The 27,981-nt window shown below is 52.4% G+C and overlaps 4 protein-coding genes across 7 annotated transcripts in view; all 4 read left to right on the forward strand.

Moving 5' to 3' along the window:
• The first annotated feature begins 595 nt into the window (after nucleotides 1-595).
• Nucleotides 596-16,652, forward strand: SFPQ (splicing factor proline and glutamine rich). 3 transcript variants are annotated; one of them, XR_012653106.1, is made up of 12 exons: nucleotides 597-1,353; nucleotides 1,734-1,922; nucleotides 2,017-2,318; nucleotides 2,432-2,527; nucleotides 3,881-4,077; nucleotides 4,369-4,453; nucleotides 4,745-4,862; nucleotides 5,081-5,129; nucleotides 5,209-5,330; nucleotides 14,329-14,373; nucleotides 14,669-14,743; nucleotides 15,667-16,652. XR_012653106.1 is itself a non-coding variant. In XM_075047276.1 (11 exons), exons 1-10 carry the CDS (start codon nucleotides 697-699, stop codon nucleotides 14,347-14,349), a joined length of 1,836 nt encoding a protein of 611 aa, XP_074903377.1. In that variant the 5' UTR covers nucleotides 597-696; the 3' UTR covers nucleotides 14,350-14,373; nucleotides 14,669-15,724. The 3 variants fall into 3 exon arrangements, 2 of the variants coding, with proteins under 2 accessions (XP_074903375.1, XP_074903377.1); XM_075047276.1 differs by having other exon boundaries at nucleotides 14,669-15,724; XM_075047274.1 differs by lacking the exons at nucleotides 14,329-14,373; nucleotides 14,669-14,743; nucleotides 15,667-16,652 and adding an exon at nucleotides 7,981-12,853 and having other exon boundaries at nucleotides 596-1,353.
• A 2,493-nt stretch (nucleotides 16,653-19,145) lies between these two features.
• On the forward strand, nucleotides 19,146-21,090 carry TMEM35B (transmembrane protein 35B). The gene is made up of 3 exons (XM_075048700.1): nucleotides 19,146-19,418; nucleotides 20,350-20,530; nucleotides 20,622-21,090. Exons 1-3 carry the CDS (start codon nucleotides 19,311-19,313, stop codon nucleotides 20,750-20,752), a joined length of 420 nt encoding a protein of 139 aa, XP_074904801.1. The 5' UTR covers nucleotides 19,146-19,310; the 3' UTR covers nucleotides 20,753-21,090.
• A 2,038-nt stretch (nucleotides 21,091-23,128) lies between these two features.
• Nucleotides 23,129-24,136, forward strand: LOC142040613 (platelet-activating factor receptor-like). The gene has a single exon (XM_075048701.1). It carries the CDS (start codon nucleotides 23,129-23,131, stop codon nucleotides 24,134-24,136), a length of 1,008 nt encoding a protein of 335 aa, XP_074904802.1.
• A 2,870-nt stretch (nucleotides 24,137-27,006) lies between these two features.
• The window catches only part of DLGAP3 (DLG associated protein 3), a 28,984-nt gene continuing 28,009 nt past the window's right edge, over nucleotides 27,007-27,981 (forward strand). For both annotated transcript variants that reach the window (XM_075048702.1, XM_075048704.1), the window contains exon 1: nucleotides 27,007-27,172. The gene's annotated coding sequence lies outside the window, so the exon portion shown is untranslated. The remainder of the gene's footprint in view (nucleotides 27,173-27,981) is intronic.

A 27,981-nucleotide genomic window follows, 5' to 3' on the forward strand; every position in this document is an offset into this window, starting at 1 on the left:
TAAATAAGAAACTTTTTGTATCAAATTTGCTTTCAAAGCACAAGAGAAGGCTGCCGACCGCGCGAAAAGTAGCCAGCCGTATTTATTTGAAAAACGCACGTATTGGAGATTTTCCCAGATGACGCCTGTGGCCGCTCAGCCGGGGGTGCCACAAGGCCCCGCGGCTCTGCTCTCTCTGCGGGCAAGCGGCTTCCCGGAGCCGCCCTGCCCGGGCCGCGGGGCTCGGCCGGGGCCACGGCCTGCGCAACGCGTGGCCGCCCCGGGCCGGCGGCTGGGCCGGCGGGTCCCCCTCCGACTGACTCCCCAGGCAGCCAATGGCAAGCCGGGCTTCTGTCGTGATTTCGCCTCCCGCCGATCAAACTGCCCAATCATCACGCAGGAGGTTAACGGATCGTCCCGTGCGAACGTCGGCGGTCAAAGGAGCCAATCGGCAGAGGGCAGGTTCCTTACCAATGAGATCAAAGAGTTAGCGGAATAGGGACGTGCCATTGGCGACTCCACCTATCTGTCAGCACCGTCGAGGCCGGTGGTTGGCTGGCGGGGCGGAGGGGCGGTTTCCGGGGGCGGGGAAACTATATTAGGGGCGGACAAAGGCGGCGGCGAGGCCGTTTAGCTCGCCGCCATTTTGAGCAGCGGGCTCTGAGGAGCAGCAGTCGCGGCCGGAGCACTTCTCCTCCTCCTTCCTCCATCACCACCATGTCGCGGGATCGGTTCCGTAGCCGTGGCGGCGGGGGAGGCGGCTTCCACCGGCGCGGCGGCGGCGGTGGCCGCGGCGGCCCCAACCACGATTTCCGCTCTCCGCCGCCCGGCATGGGCATGGGCCAGAACCGCGGCCCCATGGGGGGCGGCCCGCAAGGCCCGGGCGGCCCGCCGGGCGGAGGCCCGAAGCCCGAGCCTCCGAAGCCGCCCGCGTCGACCTCTGCTCCGCCTTCTTCGTCCTCTTCAGCCGCCGCCACCACGGCGGGGCCTGCCGGCAGCCAGGCCGGCCCGGGAGCGCCTCCGCCGTCCGCGCTGCCCGCCGGGCAGCCGCCGCAGCAGCAGACCCCGGTGTCGGCGGCCTCCTCGGCTCCCTCCGGCCCGGGGGGACAGCCGCAGCCCAAGCCGAGCCCCAGCCCCACCCCAGCCGGCGGCCCTAAGAAAGGACAAGGACAGTCGCCCGGCGGCGGGCCCAAGGGACCGGGTGGCCCCCAGCAGGGGCCCGGCGGGCCGCACAAGGGCGGACCGGGGCACCGCGGCGGGCCGGGCGGAGAGCCGCGCGGCCGCGGGCAGCAGCACCAGGGACAGCAGAGCCTGTCCGCTCAGCAGGGCTCGGCCGGCGGCGGCGGCAGCGGCGGCGAGAAGCTCTCGGATGAGGTGAGTCATGGCGCCCTCCCCCTCCCCGAGCCACAAGATGGCGGCGGCTGCGGCCGGGCACGGCGGTTCTGTGCGCCCTCGCCGCCATTTTGAGGGGAGGAGCGCGGCGGCGGGGGGCCCGGGAGAAGGGCGAGGCGAGAGGGGCGGCGGCGCTGGGCGCAGGCGGCCTGCGGGGACGCCTCGACATAATGTGCGTGTTCCCTAGGTGCCTAGGCAGTTCCCGACTGCAGCCTGAGGGGGTCTGTGGCAGCATGGGTTTGTATTCGCTTGCGGTGTCCTGGAGGTGCTCTGGGCTTCCTGGCGGGAGAAGGCCGCAGCTTGGCGGTGCAGGCGGCGGGGCTGCACGCAGTGATGGCTCGAACCGGTCTGCTTCTTTGTAGGGATTCAAAGCAAACCTCTCTCTTCTGAGGCGACCCGGGGAGAAGACCTATACTCAGCGTTGCCGCTTGTTTGTTGGGAATTTGCCTGCTGACATAACAGACGAAGACTTTAAAAGACTGTTTGCCAAATATGGGGAGCCGGGAGAGGTTTTTATCAACAAGGGGAAAGGCTTTGGATTCATTAAATTGGTAGGCTTTCACACTGTACGTCCATCCGTTTAATTCTCACAAAATAATAAGTTACGGCTTGGTTTTCTAAAATTGGATCTTAAACTTTCCTCAGGAATCTAGAGCTCTTGCAGAAATTGCAAAAGCAGAACTGGATGATACCCCCATGAGGGGCCGACAGCTTCGTGTTCGGTTTGCCACACATGCTGCTGCTCTTTCAGTGCGTAATCTTTCACCCTACGTGTCCAACGAGTTGCTGGAGGAAGCTTTTTCCCAGTTTGGTCCAGTGGAAAGAGCTGTTGTGATTGTAGATGATCGAGGTAGATCGACAGGAAAAGGCATTGTTGAATTTGCATCAAAGCCAGCTGCAAGAAAAGCATTTGAACGGTGTACTGAAGGAGTGTTTTTGTTGACAACGTAAGTATTTTGCTGCTTAGGATTTTTAGTTTTAAGCTGAATAAATGGTCGGCTTCTAGTTTTTCAGAATGGAGATTCTTATGGAAAAGTGAAATGAGTATTTTTTTCTTCAGCACTCCTAGGCCAGTTATTGTGGAACCATTGGAACAACTGGATGATGAAGATGGTCTTCCAGAAAAGCTTGCTCAGAAGAATCCAATGTATCAAAAGTAGGCACTATCTTTTGGTATAAAGAGTGTATAGATGATGTGCATAGTATTGTCCCTGACTCTGAAGGAGATGGAGTAATTTTTCAGAAACAGGCTTTGAATTTTGAGTAGTATTTTCAGTTCTTGGGGGTTTTTCTTTTTGAAGAGTGTGTTTGTAGATAATATACTGATTTGTTCAGTATATTCACTAAGTGTTACACAAGCAGTTTTCTACATTGTATCACAAAGAAACAGTAAAGCCTAAATAGCAGTCCATTAACAGATTTTTTTTTTTTGGTATATATGTAGAAACTCTTGAAAATCAGACCTCAACTGTTTGCTCATCCTGTTGAGAACTGTCATCTCACTTAAGGTGTATCTCAAGTTGATGATCCCATAGGGAACTTACAAACTGATTTTTTTTTAACTCATTGCATGACTAATAAAAACTAGTTGCCTTTGGATTTGCCTTCTGAAGCTGACCACTGGGCATAAAAGAGTAGATAAGAGTCTATAGGAGTCTTTCCTAAGTAGCCATTTTAGGTTAGGATCTGCATATTAATCCTCTTCGTTGTAGAACTGTTGTGTTTTCCCAGATCACAAAAGGGAGTGCAGAGGGGAAATCCAGTCAGTCTTGTTTGTGTGAGAAAGTGTTCAAAGTTACTTGCTTTTATCAAAAGCTATAAACGGTTTAGAGGCAGTGTCTTTGAAACAGTGTAGATTAGTATAGTGTTTCTAAAATGTTAAAATATTTTACATTGCTAATGTATGGAAAGCTTTTGAACTTTCCTAGTTTTGTTCCATTAATTACTGAATCTTAGGCTTCAGTTTCTTTATAGGACAGCATAAGCTGTTGGCCCTTAGGCATTTTGCAAATTATTTAAGTTAGTGAAGATTATTACTTGCCTTTAACATGCAGTGCTTTGGATAAGTCAGCACTGAAAAAAATCCATCTTTCCATATGCTGTTGTTTTGAGCAGCTGTACCTACTTGGGCAAAGGCCTGTCTTGTTTGAGGATTTTGCACCTGGCAGTTGCCAGCAATGGAGTGTCTAAGGAAGAAGTTAAGAACAAGATAAACATGCAGTAGAACTGTAAGTGGGAAGATTTGCTTGGATGTGATAGTGCAGGAGTCTCTATATTTGCTACGGTAGTTGTAGAGTTTATTTATATTAAATGCTGCTGTTTAAGCGTGTAAAATGCTGTACTGTTAGCAGCATTGTGTCACAGCAAGTTTTCTATCACATAGTTGTGAGGTAGTGTTTTCAGGACTCCTTTGATGTTCCCTGGTAATTCTGCTGTTTTGCTTGTGATCTTTTATTGACCTTCAGTTTCCAGGTTTACCTAGTCTGAATGAGCATCTTCCTTTCTGCAGGGAAAGAGAGACTCCTCCCCGTTTCGCTCAGCCTGGCAGTTTTGAATTCGAATATTCCCAGAGGTGGAAATCTTTAGATGAAATGGAAAAACAGCAGAGAGAGCAAGTGGCAAAAAACATGAAAGATGCCAAGGACAAACTTGAAAGTGAGATGGAAGATGCTTATCATGAACATCAGGCAAACCTCTTGCGTCAAGGTAATTGGCTCTGAATTCTGTATCATCTTTTTGCTTTAAATGCTAGCTTAAATGTATAGCTGTTTAATGGTTTAATGAATAAATTCATGCTTCTTAGTGCTAACCTAAGAATTTCAGGCTTAGGAAAGAGCAACTGGTAGTTTTAAAGTTTTTATTTAATTGAAATATTGTTAAGAATAGTAGTGCTCAGAAGGTAGCTGTCTGCCATACTGTAGATGAGGTTGATCTAATTCTGATCTGAGTTTAAATATGAGTTTGTGAAATAGCTGCTGACAGGCTTCATTTCTGCAGACCTTATGAGGCGTCAGGAAGAACTGAGGCGTATGGAAGAACTCCATAATCAAGAAATGCAGAAACGCAAGGAAATTCAGCTGAGGTTGGTTTGGCTTTCATGGAATTTTTTTCAATGTTACATTTGTTTCTTTTTAAAATGACTTATGTATGAAAGTTTTTATTTTTCAAGAAATACCATTGCCGCTTCAGTTTGTGTATGAGACATTGAACTGCAGTGTAAGTTTTTCCTTGAGTATTTGAGGATCATAAAGTATCTTTTTTTCCTTAAGTGTAATCATTCAGTGCCTTTTGAATTGCTTGTGCAAGTGATGTTCATGAGATAAGTGGATGTGTTGCACTCCTGGGGTTTAACAGTCTGCTTTGGGATGATCAGGCAGGAGGAGGAGCGTCGCAGGCGGGAAGAGGAAATGATGATACGTCAGCGGGAGATGGAAGAACAAATGAGAAGACAGAGAGAAGAGAATTACAGTAGAATGGGTTACATGGATCCAGTAAGTGAAATCATGATGGTTTTTGGATACGTTACCATGTTCAGGAATTTTTTTGATCTGTTTTCAAGATCGATGTGTTTGGCTTCCTTTATGTTACATAATGGGATGTCTTTGTGTAGGTGAAATGGTAGTAGTTGGCTGTACATATGCTTTATCTCCTGAAAGGTATGGATTTTAGTAGTTGATTATCTGTGCTAAAAGTTGTTTCTTCTATGCAGAGGGAGAGAGACATGAGAATGGGTGGTGCTACCACAATGAACATGGGAGGTAAAGAATTTTTAAATAATTACTTTATGTGGTTACCTTAGAAATTGTCAGAATATGATTATATATTTTTCTTTCTTAGATCCTTATGCTTCTGCAGCCCAGAAATTTCCACCTCTTGGAGGTGGTGGCGGCATAGGTTATGAAGCTAATCCAGGAGTTGGCCAAGCAGCCATGAGTGGTTCTATGATGGGAAGTGACATGGTAATGTATCCTGTGGTGGCTTTAGTTTAGCACAGGGGAAATGTTGTGGTTGGGAATTGAGTTCTCTACCAGTGTTCGGATGGTTGTGTAAATTTCACTGTTAACTGCTGACTTTCTTGTCAGGTGTTTAACATGAAGACTAGTGTGGCAGTATGTAGTACTAGATTAGTTCTTAACCATTATGGTAGCTTACACAGTCGGAAGTTGTTTGTAAGTGAATTCAAATGTGCTGTTAAGCATATTTGCAATTAACTCTGACTTTATTGGACTTTGGAAATTCTGCGTCACTGTTAGGCTTGGAAGGATTTTTTTATAAATTCTAGAGTATCTGACAAATTTCATAATCAAAATACATAATGTAGTAGCTTTTCAGTGATTTGACATTCTGTATTTATGGACAAGAGAGATTTTTGTTCTCCTTTCCAATGTGTAACATTGCATTTATTTTGGGCCTTCCAAGCCTAGTTAGGGTTGATGCATGTTGGTATGGGTATGCTGTTAATTTAAAAATCTGCGCTCATGACTATTCAAGCAGCAGATTAACTTAAGTAATCAATGGTAAACAGCATATCACTTACTCTGTATGCTGATGTTTGCCATAGAAGAGCAGAAATGCTGTTTTTTAGCTTTAGGCATGTTCCAGTGATCCTTGACGGTAGCCATTTTGTGGTTCCTATCTCACAAAGGAATGGTAGCCTGTTCTTGTTTTCCCGTGCTGGGCATGACTATATAGGTAGAGTTTGTTAAAGCTACGGCATATCTCATCTTCTGAGGTATGTTTCCAAACTGTACTATTTTTGGCACACTATATGTGTGAATGGGCTTTGAGCCTGCTTGGTGTTATCACACTGAAGCAATATGGATGTAGATTAAAGAAATGCTTAATGGGTAGGATGGAAATCTATGTTGGCTTAGGTGGCAATATTAGTGTGCTTTCACCCTCCTGAGAGGGTGTACACTCTGTAGCACAAGCTGAACTAAATGATTTTTGGGTGGGTTTAGGCCTCTGGCTTAACGTGGTCAGCTACCATAGTAGCTTGTCAGGTATCTTCTGTTTTTTTGGGGGAACCATATCTTTGCAATGATAACTTTGCAACCATCATTGATTCAGTAGACAGTGCCGTTGGCCTTAATGTATCTATATAATCTACTGATATTTAAGCAGTTCCTAAGTTTCCCGTGAACAGTTAGGCAGTCTGTGGTGAATGCTGTGTACATTTTTCTCCTGAAAATCATGGTACAGGTGCATGCTGAACTTGTGTAATACTTGAAAATGTGATATGGTCAGACGGTGTGACAGTAAGATGGTTTAACTGCCTTGAGTTTCTTAGCATGGGGATCTCTGTCACACAGTGCTGTCACAGTTACTGGGCTGATATCTTTTAAACAGAATTGGAGATAAGCTTAAGCTGCCATGAATTAGGCAGAAAAGAACCTAGGTAATCTTTCTGAAATTCCTTTCTTGGAAGGATTGAAACTGACTTTCAGCAGTCAAGAACTTGAAGTGTGAATTTTCAGTTGCAGATACCTTTTGTAACAAGCAACCTACCATTGTTCTGTTACTCGGTAGTGGAAAACTTGCTTGAAATGAAAGTTTAAAGCTATCTTTGACTTTATAATTTGTCAGTTCTGTAGATTGAATGCTGATCACACCTACTGATACAGTAACTGAATGAAGTATATGCAACTAGAGGTACTAGTAAAAATACCTGAAGTCTCTGCTTTATTGCAGGGTAATTTAGCTTTTACATCTTGGTGTGAAACCTTTCAACGCTGTGAAGTTGTGAATTTTCCAAGAGCTTGTTGTGAAGGTGGGGTGGGAACGGAGATATTGACTAGATGCACACAACCCTTTGTGCATAGTTCTAACTCGAAACACTGAATAAATTGTAGTTCTTTGAAGACATTTTGCATATTATACAGCAGCAGTTCCGGAGTACGTGGGATTTTAACAAATGCAAGTCTTTTGATCGAGCAATTGCGTTGGTTAGGTAAATCACTGGTCATTAGCTTTTTTCACATTTTTTTTTTCTTCTTGCAATCCAGTAGTGCTCACAATCAGTTTTGGTTACTGCCTAAGGCCTCTGCAGTTTAGTCAGCAGACCGTAGTCTTAACCCCATCTTGAAAAGCACATGGTCTCTATTGCAGCACATGCCATTAACTGGTGAGTAGGCATTCTGTTTACAATGACATTTTATGAATGTCAGCTCATACTTCAGTGAACTGAAGATTCATTCTCTGGCTAGGCTTATTTGGAAATGACAGTGATGTAATCTAAGCTTTTACTGCACTAAAGGTGAGAAGTTTGCAAGCTATTTGCATTAACTTGGTTGAAAATTGCTAGAGCTCATTTGGAAAAGTTGTTAATTCACATCTGCACTAATGCTTACATTTCTAGCACTGCAGGGAGGATCTGTTCTTTGTAACAGATGTATGAGAATGCATCAAGTGGGAACATACCTCAAGGCATGTATTACAATAAACTAATTTTTAAATTACCCTTTTTTCCTTTCTATGTTCCCGGTACCTGTGGATCGGCTCAATGGTGATTGTATCGACGAACCTTGACTACGGAACCTTCTAAAAATATATACTTAACACACATGGACATCAACTACATATAATGAACTGTTAATTCTGTTCCAATAGCGTCCTGAACGCTTTGGGCAGGGAGGTGCGGGGCCTGTGGGTGGCCAGGGTCCTAGAGGAATGGGGCCTGGAACACCAACAGGATATGGTAGAGGGAGAGAAGAATATGAAGGCCCAAACAAAAAGCCCCGATTTTAGATGTGACCTGTAGTTTCATTCCAGTTTGTTTTTGTCTGTCTTGTTTAGACACCAACTTTTTAATTCTTGCATTTTAGTAAGAAAGCTACGTTTTTATGGATGTTAGAAACTTACTGACCTAATATTTGTAAGTGGTCTGTTTGGGCGAGTACAATTTAATTATGTAATGCAGTGTTTCAAAACAAATTTAGCTGTTTTTTTGATGTATAACGTCCCTAACTTGATGGCAGTGTACCTTGTGCCACTGAATTCCCAAAGTGTACCAACTTTTTTTTACTGTGCTTCAAATAAATAGAAAACTAAATGTAGTAACTCTTCTTGCCATTCGTGGTTAAACATAACGAGGCTAAATACCACACCTTCCGCAGTAAATCAAGAATCTTGAGTAGAGGTCAAACTAGACCAGGGTGTGGAACTGTAGTGAAGAGTGAGATCTCTTCCCATAATGCCTCTAGCTTAAGATTGGGTCAAATAGTAGCCTAACTTTCCAGTAGGTGCAGATTTTTTGAGCATTAATTGTGCTGCAATAAGGAAGCAAATTGAAATCTTGCAAGTGCTGTAAGATACAATAATTAAAGCTGCACTGCAAGCAGTGTAGTATGTAATGAATTTCCTATTTTAGCTACGGATAATGGGTGGTGGGATGGTAGCTCTTACCACCTTGGCAGTTACTGCTTGGAATCTTTTAAAGACTTTAAGCAGAAGACTAGCAATGGTTATTTTAAAATAAATTCATAGAATGACTTGTATTGGCTGACTTCCTAACTAAAGGATTGTTAATGTGATATTTATATGCTCTTAAGCTGTCTGAGATTACAGGATCTGGCCTTGCTCCGTATTGTATACTTACCTGAAATTGCTTGGCAAAAAGACCAGAAGTGTTACTTGAGTGATTACGGTTAACTTGCTTATGTCCTCATGCTAATTGAGTGGACTAATTTGCATAGTTCAGAATACAATCATTTGTATTATTGGGACTGCAGGAACTATTCTTAAATCGTGTAGCTGGTGGGCAATTCCTAAAAACCTGTATGTAAAATACAGAAATTAGCTTGCTTGCATGATGGTTATCGCTCTTTTATTATTGATGTTTGGAGATAATGCATCAAAAGTAGTATCTGAATCTGGAGTTTAATAGTTAATACTACACAGTACAAATAAACTCCCTTTAAGGTTCTTTTGTAGAAGATTTGATGAATTCGTTAGCTTGCTGTTCATTTTATTAAGCCCCAGAAGAATTTCAAAGCATTCCGGACTCATTGATAAGGTAGTTGCTTTGCTTATTATTACATTGTACCAGATAAGCTGGGAACATGACTTCCCAGTGTAAAATACCTTGGTGTTAATGCAGGATATGTCAACCTGCTTGGCACGAAGTAGGTAAACTTATTTTGGCTGTACCTTCACACGATTCCCCAACTACCGAGCATTCTGTGAGTAGCTTTAATCTTCCAAAGATCTTTCCATTCCTTGTGTTAAGCATTGGCTAATCCTAAATTCTATGCTAAATTTTCTCTGCGGTTAAAACTTTAGTGTCAGATTGCAGTATTCTAGAGTGCAGATGATCCCTCTTGAAGTACTCACTGTAAGTGCTGTTACTCCTTAAATGAAAAAATAGCATGCTGTGAAATGCTGATACCAGGTAACACTGACTTGGAATATTAAGCGCACTAAATAGCGACTCAGCTTGTTTGGTGAACGCTTCTTATTTTCCCAGAAAAGTTTGGGGGTTGTTAACATGCTACAACAATGAATTGCTGTTCAGGAAATTCCGAATTGGCAGTTTGTAAACTGTGGACCAAGTATTTGGGAGTACTTGTATTGGATACTTAGTTTAAAAATCAGCAGTACCGATGCAATTTGCTTTATTGAAGTAGTATTAAATAATGCATATGTTTTCTGGAGGGTGTTCATGGGACACCCGCAAAAGGTGAAGGTGTCCTAGATGGGGAATTCTGAACGTGAACATTAAATTAATTTTTTCAGTTTATTTTTCAGATTACATGTCATTCTTTATTAAAGAGATGCTGGTGCATATCCTAAAGTATGTTCTTTTGTAGTTCTGTAACTTGGAAGAGTGAAGGATGCTGATGTCCTTGTACCTTACAGAGGTTGTCTTTTGCTACCCCTGTTTTGTATGTAAGCTACCGTTGCTAGGTATTAAAAATAGCCGAGTTGCAAACCCATGATTAGTAAATACATTGAAAGATTTGGCAGTTTTCAAAACATCTGAAAGTTTGGTTAAATCTAGCTTTGTTGTAGCTGCATAAGCAGAATTTCTAAAACAAGTTCTGCTTTTGAGTTGCATGTATTAAACAGGCATACAATTAACTAGCCAACTTCTTTTCAAGACCTTTTAAAGGTGGTGTCTTAAAAGCTGGCAAACATGTCAACTTTAAAATCTGATGAAGTTGCTAAATGTGGGAGGTGATAAAGTTATGTTCCTTTGATCTGTTCCTATGAGGTTTTGGACTTTTTTCATAAAATCAGATTTATATAACTGAATCTTTAAAACCATTTAGACAAGTGCTTTGTTGGTCAGACCTGTTTTTGGATGGTCTGGATCACATAACACATTTTTGTACTGGACTTGGAGGACATTGGCTGTTGCAATTTAGCTTGCTTTATCAAAATTGAGCCCATTTTGACACTTGGATCTCTAAAAACTGCAGCATGTAGAAACTGGTATCGTTATACATAAATCTTCACGCTTTCTCAGAAATGAATACAGAATAATCTTGTCTTCTGGTGTAGACACATGACACTAATCATTTATACAGCTGATGAGAAACTGAAACTGCTTTTGAGATTTTGTGGTATTTTTGTGGTAGAAAAATTCTTGGCTTCTCCTTGGCAACCATTTACTGTGGCAGCAAGTTTTTGCTGGAGTTTGAGACTGCAATTTACACTTAAAACTAGTGGCCTGCTACATAACTGCACTTAGCCAGCATTTCTGCAGTTCATAACTGTGAGGAACGTAGTACCACAAATGGCAATGGACATTAGGACCCGGATGTAGTATTCCTGCTTGCTCCAAGATTCTCATTGCCGACTGCATACAGGTAGGTAACAAGCAATATAATATAACTTGGTGACTTTCTATGTAATCTTATACTGTGGGTATTCTGACATCACACTTCTGACTGTGGAATTACAGTGCAGCACTCTTGATACCTGTATGTTAAGCTTGCATCAAAGCTGCGTGGTTTTCGGTTTTAAGCTTTGTCTTGTTCAGAGTCAATAAGCAACTTACTGTGATTCTTAGATAAGTATTTTCAGACCCGATTCCTTTGTACATATGACTCGGCTTGTGTGGATTTTTCTTAGTTCCGATGTAACGAAGATATTCTTAGAATGAGCTCTGTGGGGAAGAGGGAATGTGATCTTACACTCACTTAACAAGTCAACTAGGTGCTATCGGTGCCTAGAAAAGGACTGTTTAAACTTTCTGTAGTGACAAAATGGCCCATCTGCAGCGCATCCCTTTGTAGAGTCTTGGCTCAGTAGGAAATGCATTAGCAATCGCTGTTCTAGCCTTGTGTGCACTATGTGATAGTCACTTAAAGCTTGCTAATACAGTCAGCTTTGAGACTGATGTGGAATATTTTTGAGGACATACAAATGAGTGCTTGAATGAATATCCCCGCGAGTAGTTTCATAGACCTTATTGGACATTTCAGTTGTCTTTTTTTAATCTTTGATTGACAAGCATAATACATTCCTCTGCCTTTAATTGACAGTGATGAGATTCTGTATTTCTGCCTTGTAGAGTCATCTTGGTAGTGTAATGCTCAATTTCATTTTTCATCAGTCTTGGGGATGTAATTCTAAACTCTTCCATTACTAGAAATACTGAATGTAGTGTTTCAGGATTAACATGCTTACATTTCCAGACATCCAGACATGCTGATCTCCAGCTCTTTTGCATTAGCTCTTGAATTTTAAGGTCCCTTGTTTCAGCACATGATCTAGCTCTTGTCTGATACTCAGTTTATTTCAGAGGTGTTGTAACGTGTTTTCCCGCTTGTTCTGCAAAGTTCTGCTTTGCATACTTGTTTCTGGTATTGTCACATTTGGACCCTTCTGTGTTATCTTCCAGGCAAGACTCCTGCTGGTGAACAGGGGATCTGCTGGACGGCCTTGCCCTCTGCTGTAGCTATCTTCTCATGTTCCATTGAAAACTTGAAGTAGCAGCTGCACCTTAAGATCATAATAACAGGTCTTTGGTTACACCACAGTGAGTGTAGCCGAACTCTAGCTAGTCAAGCAGTGACACCGCTTGTCACAAAGTCAGTTTGGCTTTTCGTGATGGCTTACTCTTACCTGTGACGAGAATTCAGTAGCAAAACTGATGGCAGTATGCGTACTGTCGTGTAGCAAAACTGAATTAATTAATCTTTAAACCAGCGCTCAGATCTGACTAGTTTTTCCAGTGTGCTCTGGATACTTGACTTGACCTGCAGGAATGTCGTGGAGGGGTTACTGGCACATCTGCCTCGTTCTACGTGCTTGAACTAGCAGGTTTTTGACACTCTTGGAGCAAGCAATTTGTGACTGAACCATGGGTCTCATACCAGCTCTGACTGCAGTAATGAAACTTGGTGTGGTAGCTAACTTAAAAGCAAATAGTCATGTCTGCTCTAAGTCAGTCTGTAACAAGTGGGTACAAGTAATGACATTAAGTGCTTGCATTGTGTTTCATCTTGGGTTTTATCTGTGTGTGAAATACACTTTTTCTCAAAAGCTTATCTGAAGCTCAGAAGTGTGGTGTCAGAATACATATGCGTACCTGCTAGGCCCTCAGATCCAGATACTGGTGCTGTCAGGAGAGAGCACAGCATAGTGTGTATGGGGGCTTTACTGTAACATTAAGCATACAAAGTGTTGATTTGCTTGCAGTTTTCCCCATAGCTAAACACTGAGGCCTGTGAGTAGTTTTAGGACTTGAGCAGTAATGGGGTTGCATGTCTCTGTTAATCATTGCCAGCTGCAGTGACATGATCAGGAAGGCCAGTGTTTGTTCCATTATGTTAAATGAGGCTAAGCATGTTGGAAAGGATGCATAAAAAGTATGCTGTTCTGGGTAATTACTTGGCTTCTTCCACTACTAGCAAGTTTGGAATCAGCTAATTAGCTTCAGATTTTTTTTCTCCATACCAGCTAGTGGGGCTGTTAAATAGCTGCTTACTGGAAAAGGAAAAAAAGGGAGGATTGGCCTTCTCCCACCTCTGTCATTGCTGCTAGATAATGATTGACACGTTAGGACTTGGCTGTGCAATCCCGCAGTGGTCTGTGAATACCCCATCTCTATAAATGTTGCTTCTGAACACCAGTACTGAAGAGCTAACTGGGGAGGGTTGGGAGGAGTGTGGCTATAAGTGAATCTGGAGTGTTAAAAGGATGCACAAAGATATAGTATCCCTTATGCATGGTGTTTGTTGCTATGGCATAGAAAACAAAACGTGCATACTATACTTCTGTTCCTGAGGGCCATGATAAAACCCAGGTGGTGGGTTTGAGACTAAACTTGAACTTTGCCCTGCCTGGTCAGATCACATTGTGACCACGGTGTGATTTGCCTCCCAACTAGAGGTGTGCACAGAACCTTGTACTACATCCCTAGCTGCTGACCATTGCAGTTTGCCCTCAACTTAGCTATAGTAAAAGGGTGGGTCTTCAGAAGGGAAGAACCTGTTGCCGAGAATAAAAGCAGTAGACTGATAATGCTAACCTCTAGTGTCTTCCTTTGGCTTTTGAAGCACTTCTAGGACTATTGAACCTGAGGGCTGCTAGGAGTCAGGAACATGGCACTCCTTCATGAAGGGGAAGAAAGAGGGCATTGCTACAGGAGACAAACTAGGGTAAAATAGTTGAAGTAGCTTGACAAAATTGTTTATGCCTTCACATAAGGGATAGTATACCTCTGGCTGCAATCAAACTTCATTGTACTCAGACTGGTGATTTACGGTTTGTGCTCAGACAAGGTGCAGTTCTTCAGTCAACTACCTGCATATTCCTTCATCTCTTTACAAGTGTTTAGGCTAGCCTATTTTTGCCCCTTATTCTTCCACTTAATATTTTGGAATAATTTGTAAATTCCCCCTCATAACTAATCAGTCCATGTATCTTAAAACCTTATTTTTAAGTTAGTTTTGAAATGGTCAGAATTTTGTGTGTATTACTATAATAACTTCAGTTGTTATCCTTTAGGTGAAGATGAAAGCTGAGTGAAACCGGAGTGCTCATCCACGGGAAGTAAGCATAACTTCTAGTCTTGTTCTGAATGGGTGAAATAATAAAGGCTTCTGGACGCTTGATGTTCAGTCACTGACTACCTTTGAATTGGTGAATATTGAGGAATTGGTATAAGTGAATACATGAAATGTGTAGGGTAGGACTTAGTACCTGCTGTCAAGCTGTGGGGTTGAGCACCCAGGCTCCATCTGGGCTTGATATCTTGACAGCAGTGGTTAAAAATACCTTTCTAGACATGGGTTTGTACAAAAGATTTCAAAATCACTGTGGGTATAACTTCTGAATATTTCTCCAGTTCAGGAGCCGAGCATGAGCACATCCAACATGATGCCCAGTGATAGATGGAGGGACCAAGATAACAAGTGAACAAGTGAGTAGCTGGTGTCCTTGTACTGCTCTCAGAGCTCGGTAGTCCATCACCCTGTGATGTATTATGTAGTTTCTGCCTGAAATTTGCCATTGATTAATCTCAATTTTATATAAAATTTCTGAATCTTTCTTTTGTAGACCCAAGGTATAACCATTGTTTGAGGCTTTTCAGCCCTGCAGGATCAAATAAACGCTGTCCTCTGAATGCTATAGGTGGTCAAACGAGAAAAATAACCATTTCTACATTCGGGCTCCTGTGAATAGGGTGGGTGATTGTCAGCAAGGAAAAAGGGGAACAATAGAGCAGCTGCTTCTCAAATGTTACCCAACTAAAAGTTGTTAAAAAGCTACTTTCCTGAAATACTTTAATGAACATTGAACTTTCAAAATAACCTGGAATATAAATTAGCACATACAAGAGCACAAGCAGATAGCAATTTAGGGAAATAAATTAACTTGCAGAGCTGGAATTAATGAAATTTTCCCTCTAATTTACCACTTAAACTACAAGGGGGAACTTCAGGTATTTAAAATCTTGTGTGAGGAGGAACATGGAATGTGCCTTAACTCACAGGTGATGGGTGAGTAATGGCTTAGATATGCTACAACTGAACCTGTAAGATGTGAAGCCAGTGAGATTCAATCGGTGAATTCCTATTGAATCGTGTGTGGTTTGTCACTGCTGCTCTTGTTTCTAGGGTAGTAAAACACAAAGCCATTTCAGATCTTTGAAATTTATGAAGTAGATGAAAATGTGAATGCTGCTTGTTTCATCTCGAGTCTGACATGAGAACATGTGATCCTAGAGAACATATGACAGGTGCATGGCCTGTTGCGATGCACAGATTCCCTTTCTGTGTCATTACGTGTGATTTCTGCTGGCGTTTTTAATGTTCTTGCTAACTACGTGCTTTGCACTTGCAGAAGAAGAAGAATGCAGTGAAGAGGAGCCAGGAACATAACATTTTTAAAAATAAAATATTTAAATTTTTTTATAAATGACTTCTGTTTTGTTCCAGAGTGTATTCAGTGAGTAAGCAATCTGTTCAGCATAAAGTGGTATGGATGAATTTGAGAAACACTGCCACAAACGAGGCTGTAGACAGGGACACAGAATATGCTTGGAGTGCTGGAGGGAGAAGGGCTTGGGTCGTTGCGTCCTGCTCTACACTGTCACAAGCACATGGAAGATAACCACTCATAACCAGTAAAAAACCTGACAAATACATAATACAGTATTTTTTCCTGCTGGGATTGTGCTGTGGGCTTCCTCTTGTAGTTAAAATGCTCCAGTTTTCAGGCTGGCTGTATTCCTGACTGATGTGCAGCCATAGGTGCTCTTGCTAAATGACTACCTTAATTTTTTTTTTCTTTTTTATAAATTACACTTGCACCTAAGGCACTTTAAGTAGTTGCTGGTGGTTTCACCTGTTCTTCCCCCGTCTCGAGTCCTGTGTACTGTTGTGTTTTTTAGATCATAGAATTTTAAATGTTTACATGTGCCTGATTGGTTTTTAATAGTTTTCTTGGTGATGACCCACCACAGTAATTAAGCCTGAGGTGCCAAAGTTTGAGTTCTTCGGAAGCGAGAAAAGTGAAAAATTACCATGGTTCATGTTGCTTCATTAGAGTCTCTGGACAGCTGTACTGTGCACATATGTAGTTCATGCTGTCATTTATTAAATATAATCCTTTGTTTAAATATCAAGTAGTTTAATGTGTTAAAATACATCAGCAGTAGTCTCTGTTCATACAGCTGTGTTGTAACAAGGTTTTCCCCTACAGCGGCATCAAGAGTCATGAACATTTGGCTGGGAGCTGCCTTGCCAGACTAGAAAGATCAAAATAAATCGGATTTAATGTGGCAAAGTCATATGAAATACTTGAGACGTGTCTGGGTGTCCAGTGGTGCTGGCTGGAACACAAGTCACCCGTGCTTTAAATCCCGGCCAGGAATGCGTGTTGCTTTGGCCACAATGCAGTTTGTTTACTTCCCTCGGAAAGTTTCGTTAACAAAACAGAGTAAGGCTGGTCAGAACTGCTGTAGCAGTTTCCGATGTATGTTTCTGATGTTGACTCAATTATTTTACAGCAGTAAGGGCAGATAAGCTGTGCTGGAGCCTACCCTGATGCCCCTGGTGTGGTGGGGTTGGCCAGAGAAGAGCAGCTGCTGTTTGGGGGGGGTCAGGCCCGTGACCTCACCCCTGTCCTGCGTGTCACCAGGGCTTGGGTGGAGGGAAGGGACCCCAGCAGCCAGCCGCAGTGGGGGGGGGGGGGGGGTTCACAGCGGCTGAGCAGGTTTACAATGGAGAAGGTTGGTGCTGCATTAAAAGCTTCTGAGTGCTGCTGTTCACTGTCTTGTGCAATCAAGCAATTGGGTACAGGGTAATCTGAGGTATTTCACTCTCTGATTCGACTTCTTTGTGTTATTGTCCGGGGTCTGAAAAGGCTTCAGCAAGAAGAGGTTTTGCAGTTTCTCAATAGCCGCACTGCAAGGGGCTGGGTTTCAATGTCTTTCTCTCCACAGCTATTGCAGGCTTATGCAGCCTTTTTTTCCCCAAAATTCTGTTATTTTCCAGTAACTTGTCCCAGTTTCTTTTCCACTGTTGCAGCATGGGCTGCTTCCTATGTGAAACTGTTCCAGCCTGAACGTGAGTCCAGCATTCAACCAATGTGCTGAACTTCACCTCCTACAACTCCCTTTATAAGCCAACTGTGTTTTGCTTTCTGTATTGAGATGGGATGTGTTTTGGAGGATGGCGAAAAGCCCCCTCAGCTGTTCTCATCACCTGGTAGAGGACTGGCAAGGAGGTTTTTCCTCCAATGGCTGGGCACCATGCCAGTGGGTTGTTGTCCTCTAGCTGGCAAAGCTGATCACCTGGTTCTACCAAATGTTTCATTGCTCTGAGTAGCTCCTATAATTAAAAAAAAAAAAATTAAAAAAAGATCAGAGACTGAGGGCAGGCACGAGGTCCCATGTGGATGGTGTTAGAGTCCCATCCCACCCAGGCAGCAGCATTTATCTGTCATTGTGTCCTTCTGCCATGGGGGCTTCTCTGAGCTGTGCTGCTCTGCCAGGGCTTGGGAATGGTGTGGGGGCTGTGACCCCCACCCAGGCAGGATGGTGACCGGGTGCCCCATCAGTGGTGCTGGGGCAGCCCTTGGCTTGGCCCCGGCCGCCTGGGAAGAGCAAACACGCCCTGAAATGGTTTCACAATGTTTGCACAAAAAAAAAAAAAGCAACCTTTGTCCTGGCCGTGAGCGGGCTCTGCTCTGCAGCGGGGGCGAAACCCCGCTATTGGAGAAGAGAGCTGCTGCTTTCTAAGCTGAAGGAGGATGATTTCTGCGGGTGGGTGTCTCCCTGGCTCGCCTGAAGGACAAACCTGGGAGCAGGGACAAATGCTTCCTGCGGTAACGCCAGCGCGCTGAAGCCACAACCCTGCGCTGTGGGTGTGAGGGTGCCGAGCTGCTGCAATCCAGTGTCCAGGACAGGGGGTTTTGTTTTGTTTTGTTTTTTTTAAATACTTTTTCCCCCGAGGGGCTTTCTGGGACAAGAAGGGCTGGAGCCTGCCCTGGCCTGTTGCTGTTTATCATCCCTCAGCTCGCAAGACGGAGCAGGGAGAAGCTCCAAATCCTCCTGAGCAGCTCCTTGGCTGCGCTCGCTGCGGCTTCTCCCAGCAGAGCCGGGGAACGACGTGCTGCCAAGAGTAAAAATAGTGCCGCCGCACCGCCGTAAAGCCAAGCGGCCGCGGCAGCCCCTGCGAGGCGACAACACGGGGCCACCACGGCTGCTCCGGCGTCAGTGCTGGCCCAGGCCAGCCATGCCCTCCATGCCATGCGGTGCTTCCCGGTGCCTGGAAAGCAGTTCCTCCTCTTCCGTGATTTATTGGCATTAAAAAAATATTTCCACTCGAACCACGCTAACAGCAGTGCCCCCGCGGCTCCCCTGGTCCCTGGCTCTTGCCCATCCACGGCTGCCTTTTCCAGGAGCCTCGGTGCGTGCCAGCGGCCGAGACGCGACGCAGGCGGTGACGCAGGCCCCGGGGATGGCGGCAGCCGCTTCCTTCACCCCAACCAGGCCTCCCCGGTGCCAGAAGAAAATCCTTGCTGCGGCTGCCCCGTTAACCAGCTCGCTGCCTGACCCCGCGGAGCTGCGGGCAGGCCTGCCGGCATCCCTGAGCCAGCGGCCGTTGGCGGGTGCTGGCGTGGAGCTCGACGCGCCCGCGGCACCCACAAAGCCGCAGCTGCTGGTTTGGGGTTTGTTTTGGGGTTTTTTTTCCACTTTTTAATTTTTTTTTTTTTTCACTCGGCTCTGGTTTGGTGGGGTGCTGGCCGGGGGGGGGGGGATAACAGCTTCGGAGGGGTGAAGCTGCAGATTTAAGCACCCCCTGCCCCAGCAGCACCCCACGGCTGGGAGGGGGGGGGTCCCTGCGCCTGCCTGCCCCAGCCAGGACGGGCCGGGGAGGGCACGGACCGGGGCCCGGAGCAGCCCCGTTCCGTTCCGTTCCGGGCCGATCCGATCCGATCCGCCGTGGCCCCGCCCGCCGCCGTCCCCGCCCGTCCCCGCCATGGCGGCGGCGTTCACAGCCCTCCGCGTCCTGCTCGGGCTCTTCTTCCTCCTGACGGGCGCCCTGAAACTCTCGGACCAGCTCTCGGCCGACCTGCACCGGCACATGGTGAGGGGGGCGGCGGGGGGGGCTGCGGCTGGTGCGGGGGGGGGGGGGGGGCAGGAGCGAGCCTTTGGGGTGCAGGGCTGAGCCCTTGGGGGGGGCAAGTTGGGGTGCTGGGCTGAGCCCCTTGGGCTGAGCAAGCTTGAGCCCCTTGGGGTGCGGGGCAGAGCCTTTCTGGGAAAGGGGCTGAGCTGTTGGGGTGCTGGGGCGGGGGGCTGAGCCCTTTTTTGGGGGGGGGTGAGCAGGTTGGGGTGCTGGATGCGGGGCAGAGCCCTTTGGGATGAGCAAGCCTGAGCCCCTTGAGGTGCAGGGTAGAGCCTTTCCGGGAAAATCCCCAGATTTTATTTATATAAAAATGGACCCTGAGCCCGTTGGGGTGCTGGGGCGCAGGGCTGAGCCCTTTTTTGGGGGGGGGGGGAGCAGGTTGGGGTGCTGGATGCGGGGCAGAGCCCTTTGGGATGAGCAAGCCTGAGCCCCTTGAGGTGCAGGGTAGAGCCTTTCCGGGAAAATCCCTGGATTTTATTTATATAAAAATGGACCCTAAGCCCGTTGGGGTGCTGGGGCGCAGGGCTGAGCCCTTTTTTGGGGGGGGTGAGCAGGTTGGGGTGCTGGATGCAGGGCAGAGCCCTTTGGGGTGAGCAAGCCTGAGCCCCTTGGGGTGCAGGGCAGAGCCTTTCTGGGGAAGGGGCTGAGCCCGTTGGGGTGCTGGGGTGCAGGGCTGAGCCCTTTTTTGGGGGGGGGTGAGCAGGTTGGGGTGCTGGATGCGGGGCAGAGCCCTTCGGGGTGAGCAGGCCCCCTGGGGTACAGGGCAGAGCCTTTCTGGGGAAGGGGCTGAGCCCGTTGGGGCGCAGGGCTGAGCCGAGCAGACCCCGCCGGAGGGCCTGTGCCCCCCAGCCCCGGGCTCAGGGCAGCTCCGCTCCCTTCCCACCCTTCCCAGAAGTCGCAGTTCGTGCGGTTCGCCGACGTCTTTCCCCTGAAGGAATTCGGGTTTGCCCCCGAGCCGGGCCGGTACCTGGAGGTGGTGGGCTGGGTGGAGGTGGTGACCGGGCTGCTGCTGGCGTTCGGGCCCCAGCTCCTGCAGGAGATCAGCAACTTCATCCTCAGCGTCATCATGATCGGTGAGAGCCAACGGGCGCCCGCCGCCTTGCGCGGGGTCTCGGGGGACCCTCGGGCAAGGACCCCGGTTCCCACACTCTGCTCCTCGCCCAGGTGCCATCTACACGCTGCTGGTGCTGCGGGAGCCCCTGGCCATGTGCGCCCCCGCCACCCTCTGCCTCGGCCTCCTCCTGCTGCTCAACATCCGCGGGCACGCGGACCCCCCCAAGCCCAAGTTCGAGTGACCGGAGGTGGGAAGGGTGGACGGCTCGGCCGGCGGGGAGCAATGCCCTTACGGTATTTTCGGGGACGGCATCGCATCCCGCGAGGTAAATTGCCGCTGGTGCACAGTGGGTCCTCTCCTGCCGCTGCCGAGGACAGTCGTGCTGGTTGTCCCCACGCCGCAGGATCCGGGCTGGTGCTGTGGGACGGTGGCCGTGGCACCGCCACCGCTCCGGCAGCTCTGTTGCTAAACTCGCACAAAGCGTCCGGCTCTTCCCAGCATTCGGCCACGCTGGGCTGGGGCTGGCTCTGCTCTCCTGGGGGCTTTCATATTTTGGAATAAAGCCTCTTGTTTTTCGTATTCTGCCTCCCCTCTTTATTTCTGCCTCCCCCCCATGCTGAGCCACAGGGGGGGCTGAGGGGATGTCCTGGGGCTGGAGGTCCTGGTCCCCTGGAGCGGTGCCCGGGGACAAGGTCTGGGGACAGGCAGGAGCCGGAGGCAGACAGCCGGTGGGGAGAGCCCCACGCAGGCGGGAACCCCCCGGCCGCCCGGAGACACCCAGCAATGTGCCACGCCGCTTGCTGCAGATCCAGAGGGGGTGACAGCATGACCCTCCAAACCCTGTGCCCGGGCAGGCACGTGCTTTTTGGGGATCTTGCTCCAGTCGGGCCCCGCGCCCACAGGGACCGCTCCGCCACTTCGGATGGGCAAGGTCAACGCGGTCCACTCGGGATGAACCCCAAAACCACGTTTGAACCCGGTGCGTCTCCCAGCAAGGCAGCTGGGATGGCTGTGGGGGTAGACTGGCTGTTTTGGGATGAGCAGAGGGGGTACAACACCCCCATACCCCCAGCGGGACCTGAACCACCTTGGGCTGGCACCTTTGGTGTTCCAAAGGAATATCCACAAATTGCAGGACCATGCAAAGCAGCGAGTCGGATGCTCACAGAGCCGGGGGGGGGGAGTGTGTGTGCTGCTCCCCCTAAATCCAGCTTTGAAGCCAACAAAAGCACTAAGAGCCGGGAGGAGGCAGATTCCAGCTTTGATCCCTTTCAGGGCATCCCTCTTTTTCCCCAGCTGCTGGGTGCAGAAACTTGACCCTCCGCCACTTTCATCCCAGCGTGGGTGGGAAAAAGACCCTGGGAAGTGGTCCTAGATGGGGCTGGGGCTACGCGGGGGGGGCCCCAGCCCCGTCAGCCGGCGCAGGGGGTCTTAGCATGGCTCCAGTGGGGAATCCCCCATTACATACACACGCAGGTGCTCACCCCACTCCAGCTGCTGTCCCGCAGGCACTAACCCCTATGGGGGCTTGGGGTGGCAGGGGGGGGGCTCAGGCAGCCCCTGCCTCCCCCAGCACTTAAAGCCTTCCCCAGCCTGGTTGGATCAGACAGCGAGGAGCAGCCGGAGGGGACGCAGCCGCTCCAGCCCGACGCGGTGGGGTAAGTAACCAGCTCGGCACGCGTGAGATGGAGCATCCCCCGTGCAAACAGGGGTGGGGGAAGGAAAAGGAAAGGGGGACCGCTGAGGGAGCTGGGGGTCCTTGGGGGTCTGCGCTGGCTCTGCAGAACAGCTAAAGCCCACCGGGATGAGCCCTGAATCCCACCCCCAGGCTCGGCAGCTCATGTCCTCCGTGCCTCGGCCTGGCGCTGGGTGCTGCGTGTGCCGAATCCGGTCCTGCCATGCTGGAAAACACCCGCTGGGTGACTCAGTGCCGTTGGCAAGGTGTGGGCAGGCGGTGATGGGAGGTGAGGTAGCTGCAGCCCAGGGATACAGCCGTTGCGGCACAATGGGGTTTTCCATGGCCAGGACCAGCAAACAGCGGGGTGGCAGGGCTGGGGAGCACCCAGCCCCGTGCTCGTACCCCCTCCCCACGCCGAGGTCTCTCCGCTCCACCGCACGCTGAGCCAGTGGGCGACTTCCCCATGGGTGGGCTCCGTGGGGGGATTTAGGGTGCTGGGAGCAGCATGGGGGCTGTGTGGCCCCAGCAGGCACGCGGCTGCGTGGGAGGTGTTAAGCTCCCCAGCTGCCAGCTGGAGCCGGCGCAGCACCTCCGGGTGCCGCCGGCCACGGCTCTGCCCCTCGGCCGCGGTGCAGCTGCGCCTGCCGCTCCCCGGGGAGCCCCGGCTGGGTGGCTAGCGGTGGCCTCCGGGCTCCCTCGTGGCGTGGGGGGACATGGCTGGGGTTGGGATGGGAGGGGATCTTGGAGCCCCTCGTCTCCTGCCGGGAGCTGTTGGAGGCTGAGCCCCTCCGGCAGGCGATGGCATGTCCGCCGGGGGGGCTCTGCCTCCGGTGCCCGTGGGTGCCAGCCGGAGAAGTCGTCCTGTCCGGGTCGATGTCCCTTCCCTGTCCCCCCAGGGCTGTGCCACTGACCGTCGCCTCGTCTTTGCAGGAGCCCGGGATGAACGGCTCGGCACCGGGACCGCTGCCGGCGGGGCACCCCGGCGAGTGCGTGTCCAGCGACCCGGTGCAGTTCGTGCTGGTGCCCGCTGTCTACTGTCTGGTGCTGTGCGTGGGGCTGCCGGGCAACCTGGTGGCCTTGCTGGTCTTCCTGCAGAGCGGCAAGGTGAGGAAGGCCATCCGCATCTACCTCATCAACCTCACGCTGGCCGACATCCTCTTCAACCTCACCCTGCCCCTCTGGATCCCCTACTACCTGGCCGGGGGGGACTGGCTGCTCTCGGAGGCTGCCTGCCGCCTGGCCGGGGCCGCCTACTACCTGGCCACCTACAGCGCCGTCACCTTCATGGCGCTCATCAGCTTCAACCGGTACTGCGCGGTGCGGGCGACGCGGCGGGAGCTGCCGCTGACGGGGCGCCGGGGGGCCGCGCTGGCCTGTGCCTTGGCCTGGCTCCTGGGGCTGGGCTGCTCCGTGCCCACCTTGGCCACCTGGCAGACCTTCCCTGCCCGCGCCGGGGCCACCGCCTGCTTCGAGCAGCACGGCCGGCAGCGGGCGTACGCCTATGCCATGGTGGGCTTCTTCGCCGTCGCCTTCCTGGTGGTGCTGGGCACCTACGCCTCCATCGCCCGGGCGCTCTCGGCGCCCGCTGCCGCCTCCTCGCCGGGTTCCCACCGGCAGCAGGCGCGCGCCATGGTGCTGGGGATGCTGCTGGTCTTCGTGGTCTGCGTGGCCCCCTACCACCTCACGCTGGCCCCCTGGGTGGGCAGCCGGCCCCCCGTGCCGCTCTGTGAGCCCCCCGCCACCCTGGACGTGCTGCACGCGCTGAGCGTGGCCCTGCTCAGCCTCAACAGCTGCCTCGACCCCCTCATCTACTGCTTCTCCATCCGCCGCTTCCGCGCCGACCTGGGACGGACCCTGCGCAAGATCGGACGGTGCTTCCCGCTCTCCCCGCCGGCCCCCACGGGGCCCGTGCCCAGCGTCCGCGCATCCTCCTTTGCATCCTCGTAGCGGCGCGGGCACCGGGGTCCTGCCCCCCAGGTGCCCCGGTGCCACGGTCTCGGTGGGACGGGGTCCCTGGCACCCAGCTGGGGATGGGGAGCAGCGTGGGGGGGAGCTCTGGCTTTGTGCGCACCCCCCTCCTCCTCCCACCCCCGCTCTGCTCTCTGCGCATCCCCACACGCTCACGAGCCCACGGTTTCCGTTCACGCACGGATCCTGCCCTTTGCATTCGCAGGCACCGGGATGACAGCTTGCCTGGCGAGGGGGGGGGCTGAGGCGCTGTGAGGGGAGGCTGAGCTGTGGTGGGACCTGGTGAGACAGGACGGGGAAGGATGCCCGAGGTTTGCTGTCCCCTCCCGGGGGTCTCCATCCCGTGGGGACATGTATGATCAAAGACACCCATGGCGTGAGCTGGGCTGCCCGGGGTGGGGGGCTGTTAAGTGCTGTGCGGTCGGTCCCGTCCTGCAGCGTGCCCAAGCCTTGCACCCGCATCCCTCCTGCTCTCGGCCAGGATTAAAAACGAATGAGCCAAAGGCTTCCCCAGTCTCTTTGCTGGCGGGCGCCTGTGCCGCACACTGAGCAGTGCCAGCTGCTCCCGTGCCCCAGGACGGGGCTGGGTACCGGGCAGCCCCCGGCCCCCCCAGCACCAGCCCCGCATCCCCATCCTCCCAGCCCCGGCTCACAGCCCCGCTCCTGCAGCAGGAGCCTGCGCTGGGGCAGCTCCTGCTCCGGGGGCTGCAGGACCCTTCTCCCCCCCCACCCCATCCCCTACCCTGCCCACGGGTGGGTGGCCACGGTGGGCACAGCGCAGCCTCCGAACGCCGCGCCTGCCGCCCACCTTCCCGGCGAGCCCTGGCGTGCGGCGGGGGCGGCGGAGCCGGCACAGGGCCGTGGGCGGCCGCGTGGGCGGAAGATGGTGTTTTCCCAGCCCTGGCTCATTCCTGCCGCCACCGCAGCCCCGCTTCCCAGCGCTGCATGGACGGGAGCAGCGGGCGCTGCGCAGCCGCATGGGCTCTGGGGCACGTGGCGGGGGCCGGGGTGCATCAGCTGCCCCCTGACCGGGGGTCTCGCCTCCCCCCTCCAGCGCAGGGCTGCTCTCCAGCATGCTCCAACCCACCGGTGCCTGGGAAAGAAGCGTGAAGCATCGGGCGGGAGGAGACGGGCTGCATGGGGGACCACCGGCACGGCACGGGCAGCGTGGCGGCCGGGCACCGGGACGGCTGGGTGATGCTGTGCCTGTCGGCGGTGGGTTATCAAAGGCTGCTCGGCTGCCAGGGGGGAGGCAAAGGTACGGGGCAAGGCCAGGCCCCAGGGGGACGGAGTCTCCGTGGGCCGTGGGAATCGTGCACCGTCGTGACTCGGGGAGACCACGGCACAGTTAACCCAGCGCGGGCTCGCAGGATGCCAGGGTGCCCGGGCACTTTGCTCTGGCCCCACGCAGCCGTGCCCACGGGCCAGGCTGGACGGAGCTGGTCTCTACGTGCCGCAGTGCCGCGTCTCGGCAGAGCCAGGATGTGACCAAGGGTGCCTCAGCTCCGCACCTGGCCCTGGCCCAGCCATCCTCGACCACCCAGTTGTTCCCCTTTTGAAGTTCATATTAAATTTTAATCCTTTTATGTAACTGCTCAGGGAGGTGGGCAGAGCTCCGCTCCCCGCACGCAGCAGGAGCAGCCATGCCGGCGGCAATGCGGTGTGCTGCAGGGCCTGGCGAGGGCTGGGGCTGGGGCTCCCCTCCCTGGGGGCAGCAGGACTTTTGGGGGGCTGTCTGCATGCCAAGGGTGGGGGCAGCCCCAGCTCCAGCTCTGGCTCTGGCGGGGTGTCCTGGGGAAGGGACTGTTCGGTGGCGGGGGGAGCAGTGACAGGGGCCACAGGGGTGCTGAGCAGAGTGCCCTGAGATGGGGGCAGCTCTGCAGAGCCGCAGCACCAGGAGCAAGGCGTGGATCCGGCCTCGCTCTCCCCGCAGCGTGCTGCTCTCCTGCTGCCCCGTGCCACCCGGCAGAAACACTCGTGTCCTCCAGCCCCGGCCGTCCCGCTGGGTGACTGACGGTGTGACCGCTGGGGACAGCCCTGCCCGCTGACGCAGCCGGCCTGGCTAAGGACCACGGCGCTGAGACATGGCCGCAAACCACCAGGACACGGTTGCTTAAAAACCCGCTCCAGGCGCTTGCCTGGGCCTCGTCCCTCCGCGCTTCGGGCTACGCGGCGTGGCGGGCGGCTTCGGGACCGGCACGGTGCCAAGGCCGGGCACGTGCCCGCGGCGTGGGTCCCGCCACCGCGCGCAGCGAGGCGTGAACCGGGTTCTTGTTCCGCCGCACTTCTAACCCACGCGCGCCGTAATTATTGTTATTAGCAAATTACACGGCGCGGTGCGAGGGGCTTGCTGGGCGGGCGGCAGCCGGTGGTCTCCGGGGGGGGGCTGCACCCTGCCCGGGGCTGTCCCGGTACCCCGGCACATCCCAGGCGGGCAGCGTGGGCCACGGACAGGAGTGGGTGAGGGGTCCCGGGGTGCCCCCGCCGCCCCGGGGTGGGGGGGGGATGCCCACGGGTGGGTCCCACCTCTCCCGCTGCCAGCGCAGCACCGCGGGGCAGATCCCCCCGCGGCGCGCCCCACCGGCGGCAGCTCCCCCGGCCCCACGCGTGGCTCCCCCCGCCCGCTCCCCTCCGGTGCTCTGGCCCGGTGGGTCCCGGTGCGCCGGGAGGCGGCGGCAGAGCCGCACCGGAGCCATCTTGCGCCGCCGCCGCCGCCACCTCCCGCTCTGACTCCCGGGGAAAATCCACCGCCGTGTCTTGGCTGCGCCGCGGCGGCGGCGGCGGCCCCGCTCCGCACCGCACCGCTCCGCACCGATCCGCTCCGCGCCCATCCGCGCTGCACTGCGGGGCCGCCGCCACTCGCATGCTGCCGCCCACCCCGAGCCGGGATCATCCCAACCGGGATCAACCTAATCTAACCCAACCGTTCCGGTACCAGCCGGGCCGGGAACAACCGGACCGGGTCGCCGGGGAACCGCCCGGCGGCGGCCGGAGGATGTAGGCGGCGGGAGCGGGGTAAGAGCGGCGGGAGCCGGGGAGGGGGGGGGGACACACACCGGTGCCGCCGTGGGGCACCGTCCCGGGGGACCCGGGGTGCCCAGCGTGGGGGGGGGGGGAAGGGGGTTCTCCCCAAGCCGTGCGGGACAGGCTCCGGGGGGGACGACGACGAGACGTGTCGCCCAGGGACCCATCCAGCCCCGGCGAGCGGGTGCTGGGCGAGGTGGGGGGCGGGGGGGGGCGAAGAGCCGGCAAGATGGCTGGGGGCATCTCACCGGCCCCGCGGGGCTCGGCTCAGCCAGCGGAGCGGGTCAGGATCCCCCGGCGGGGGCGGGAGGAGGGGTGCGGGCATCCCCCCCAGCTCCTGCTGCCTGGGGCTTTGGGGAAGGGGCTGAAGCTCTCGGCCCCTCCAGCCTCTCCCCCCGAAGGCGATGCCAGCCATCCTGGCGCTCTCCTGCTGCGGAGGGCTCGGGCCAGGAATGGGCAGGCCCAGGACCCTTCCCCAGCCCGGTGGTCTCCCCTCTCACCAGCCTGCGAGCTTGGGGGGGGGGGTTGGCGCTGGGTGCGGGAGCCGTGTGCCGGCCGGGCCGGTGCGGGTCCGGGGCTGCCGGTGGGTGCTGGGAGCTGCTGCAGAGCATGAGCCGAGCTGTGACTCTCGCCGCACATCCAGGCTTCGTGGTACAACCCAGCCTGGCAGGCAAGAAGGGGAGCTTTTCGGGGGGCCTGGGTCTGGGCGTCCGTCTCGTCTCGTCGCCTTCCTTCTCCCGGACGGTTGGGTTTTGTTGGGAGAGCCGGTCTGGTCCCTCCACCCTGTGCCAAACCTGCAG

Source organism: Buteo buteo, chromosome 16 (genome assembly GCF_964188355.1).
Source record: "Buteo buteo chromosome 16, bButBut1.hap1.1, whole genome shotgun sequence".
Classification (NCBI taxonomy): domain Eukaryota; kingdom Metazoa; phylum Chordata; class Aves; order Accipitriformes; family Accipitridae; genus Buteo; species Buteo buteo.

Bases quoted from the DNA above. Each gene is read 5' to 3' on its own strand.
- SFPQ (XM_075047274.1), top strand. From the start codon at position 697: ATGTCGCGGGATCGGTTCCGTAGCCGTGGCGGCGGGGGAGGCGGCTTC. The intron at 2,528-3,880 runs GTAGGCACTATC...TCCTTTCTGCAG, and splicing joins AAGAATCCAATGTATCAAAA to GGAAAGAGAGACTCCTCCCC. The intron at 4,454-4,744 runs GTTGGTTTGGCT...TGGGATGATCAG, and splicing joins CGCAAGGAAATTCAGCTGAG to GCAGGAGGAGGAGCGTCGCA.
- TMEM35B (XM_075048700.1), top strand. From the start codon at position 19,311: ATGGCGGCGGCGTTCACAGCCCTCCGCGTCCTGCTCGGGCTCTTCTTC. The intron at 19,419-20,349 runs GTGAGGGGGGCG...CACCCTTCCCAG, and splicing joins CCGACCTGCACCGGCACATG to AAGTCGCAGTTCGTGCGGTT. The intron at 20,531-20,621 runs GTGAGAGCCAAC...CTCCTCGCCCAG, and splicing joins CCTCAGCGTCATCATGATCG to GTGCCATCTACACGCTGCTG.
- LOC142040613 (XM_075048701.1), top strand. From the start codon at position 23,129: ATGAACGGCTCGGCACCGGGACCGCTGCCGGCGGGGCACCCCGGCGAG.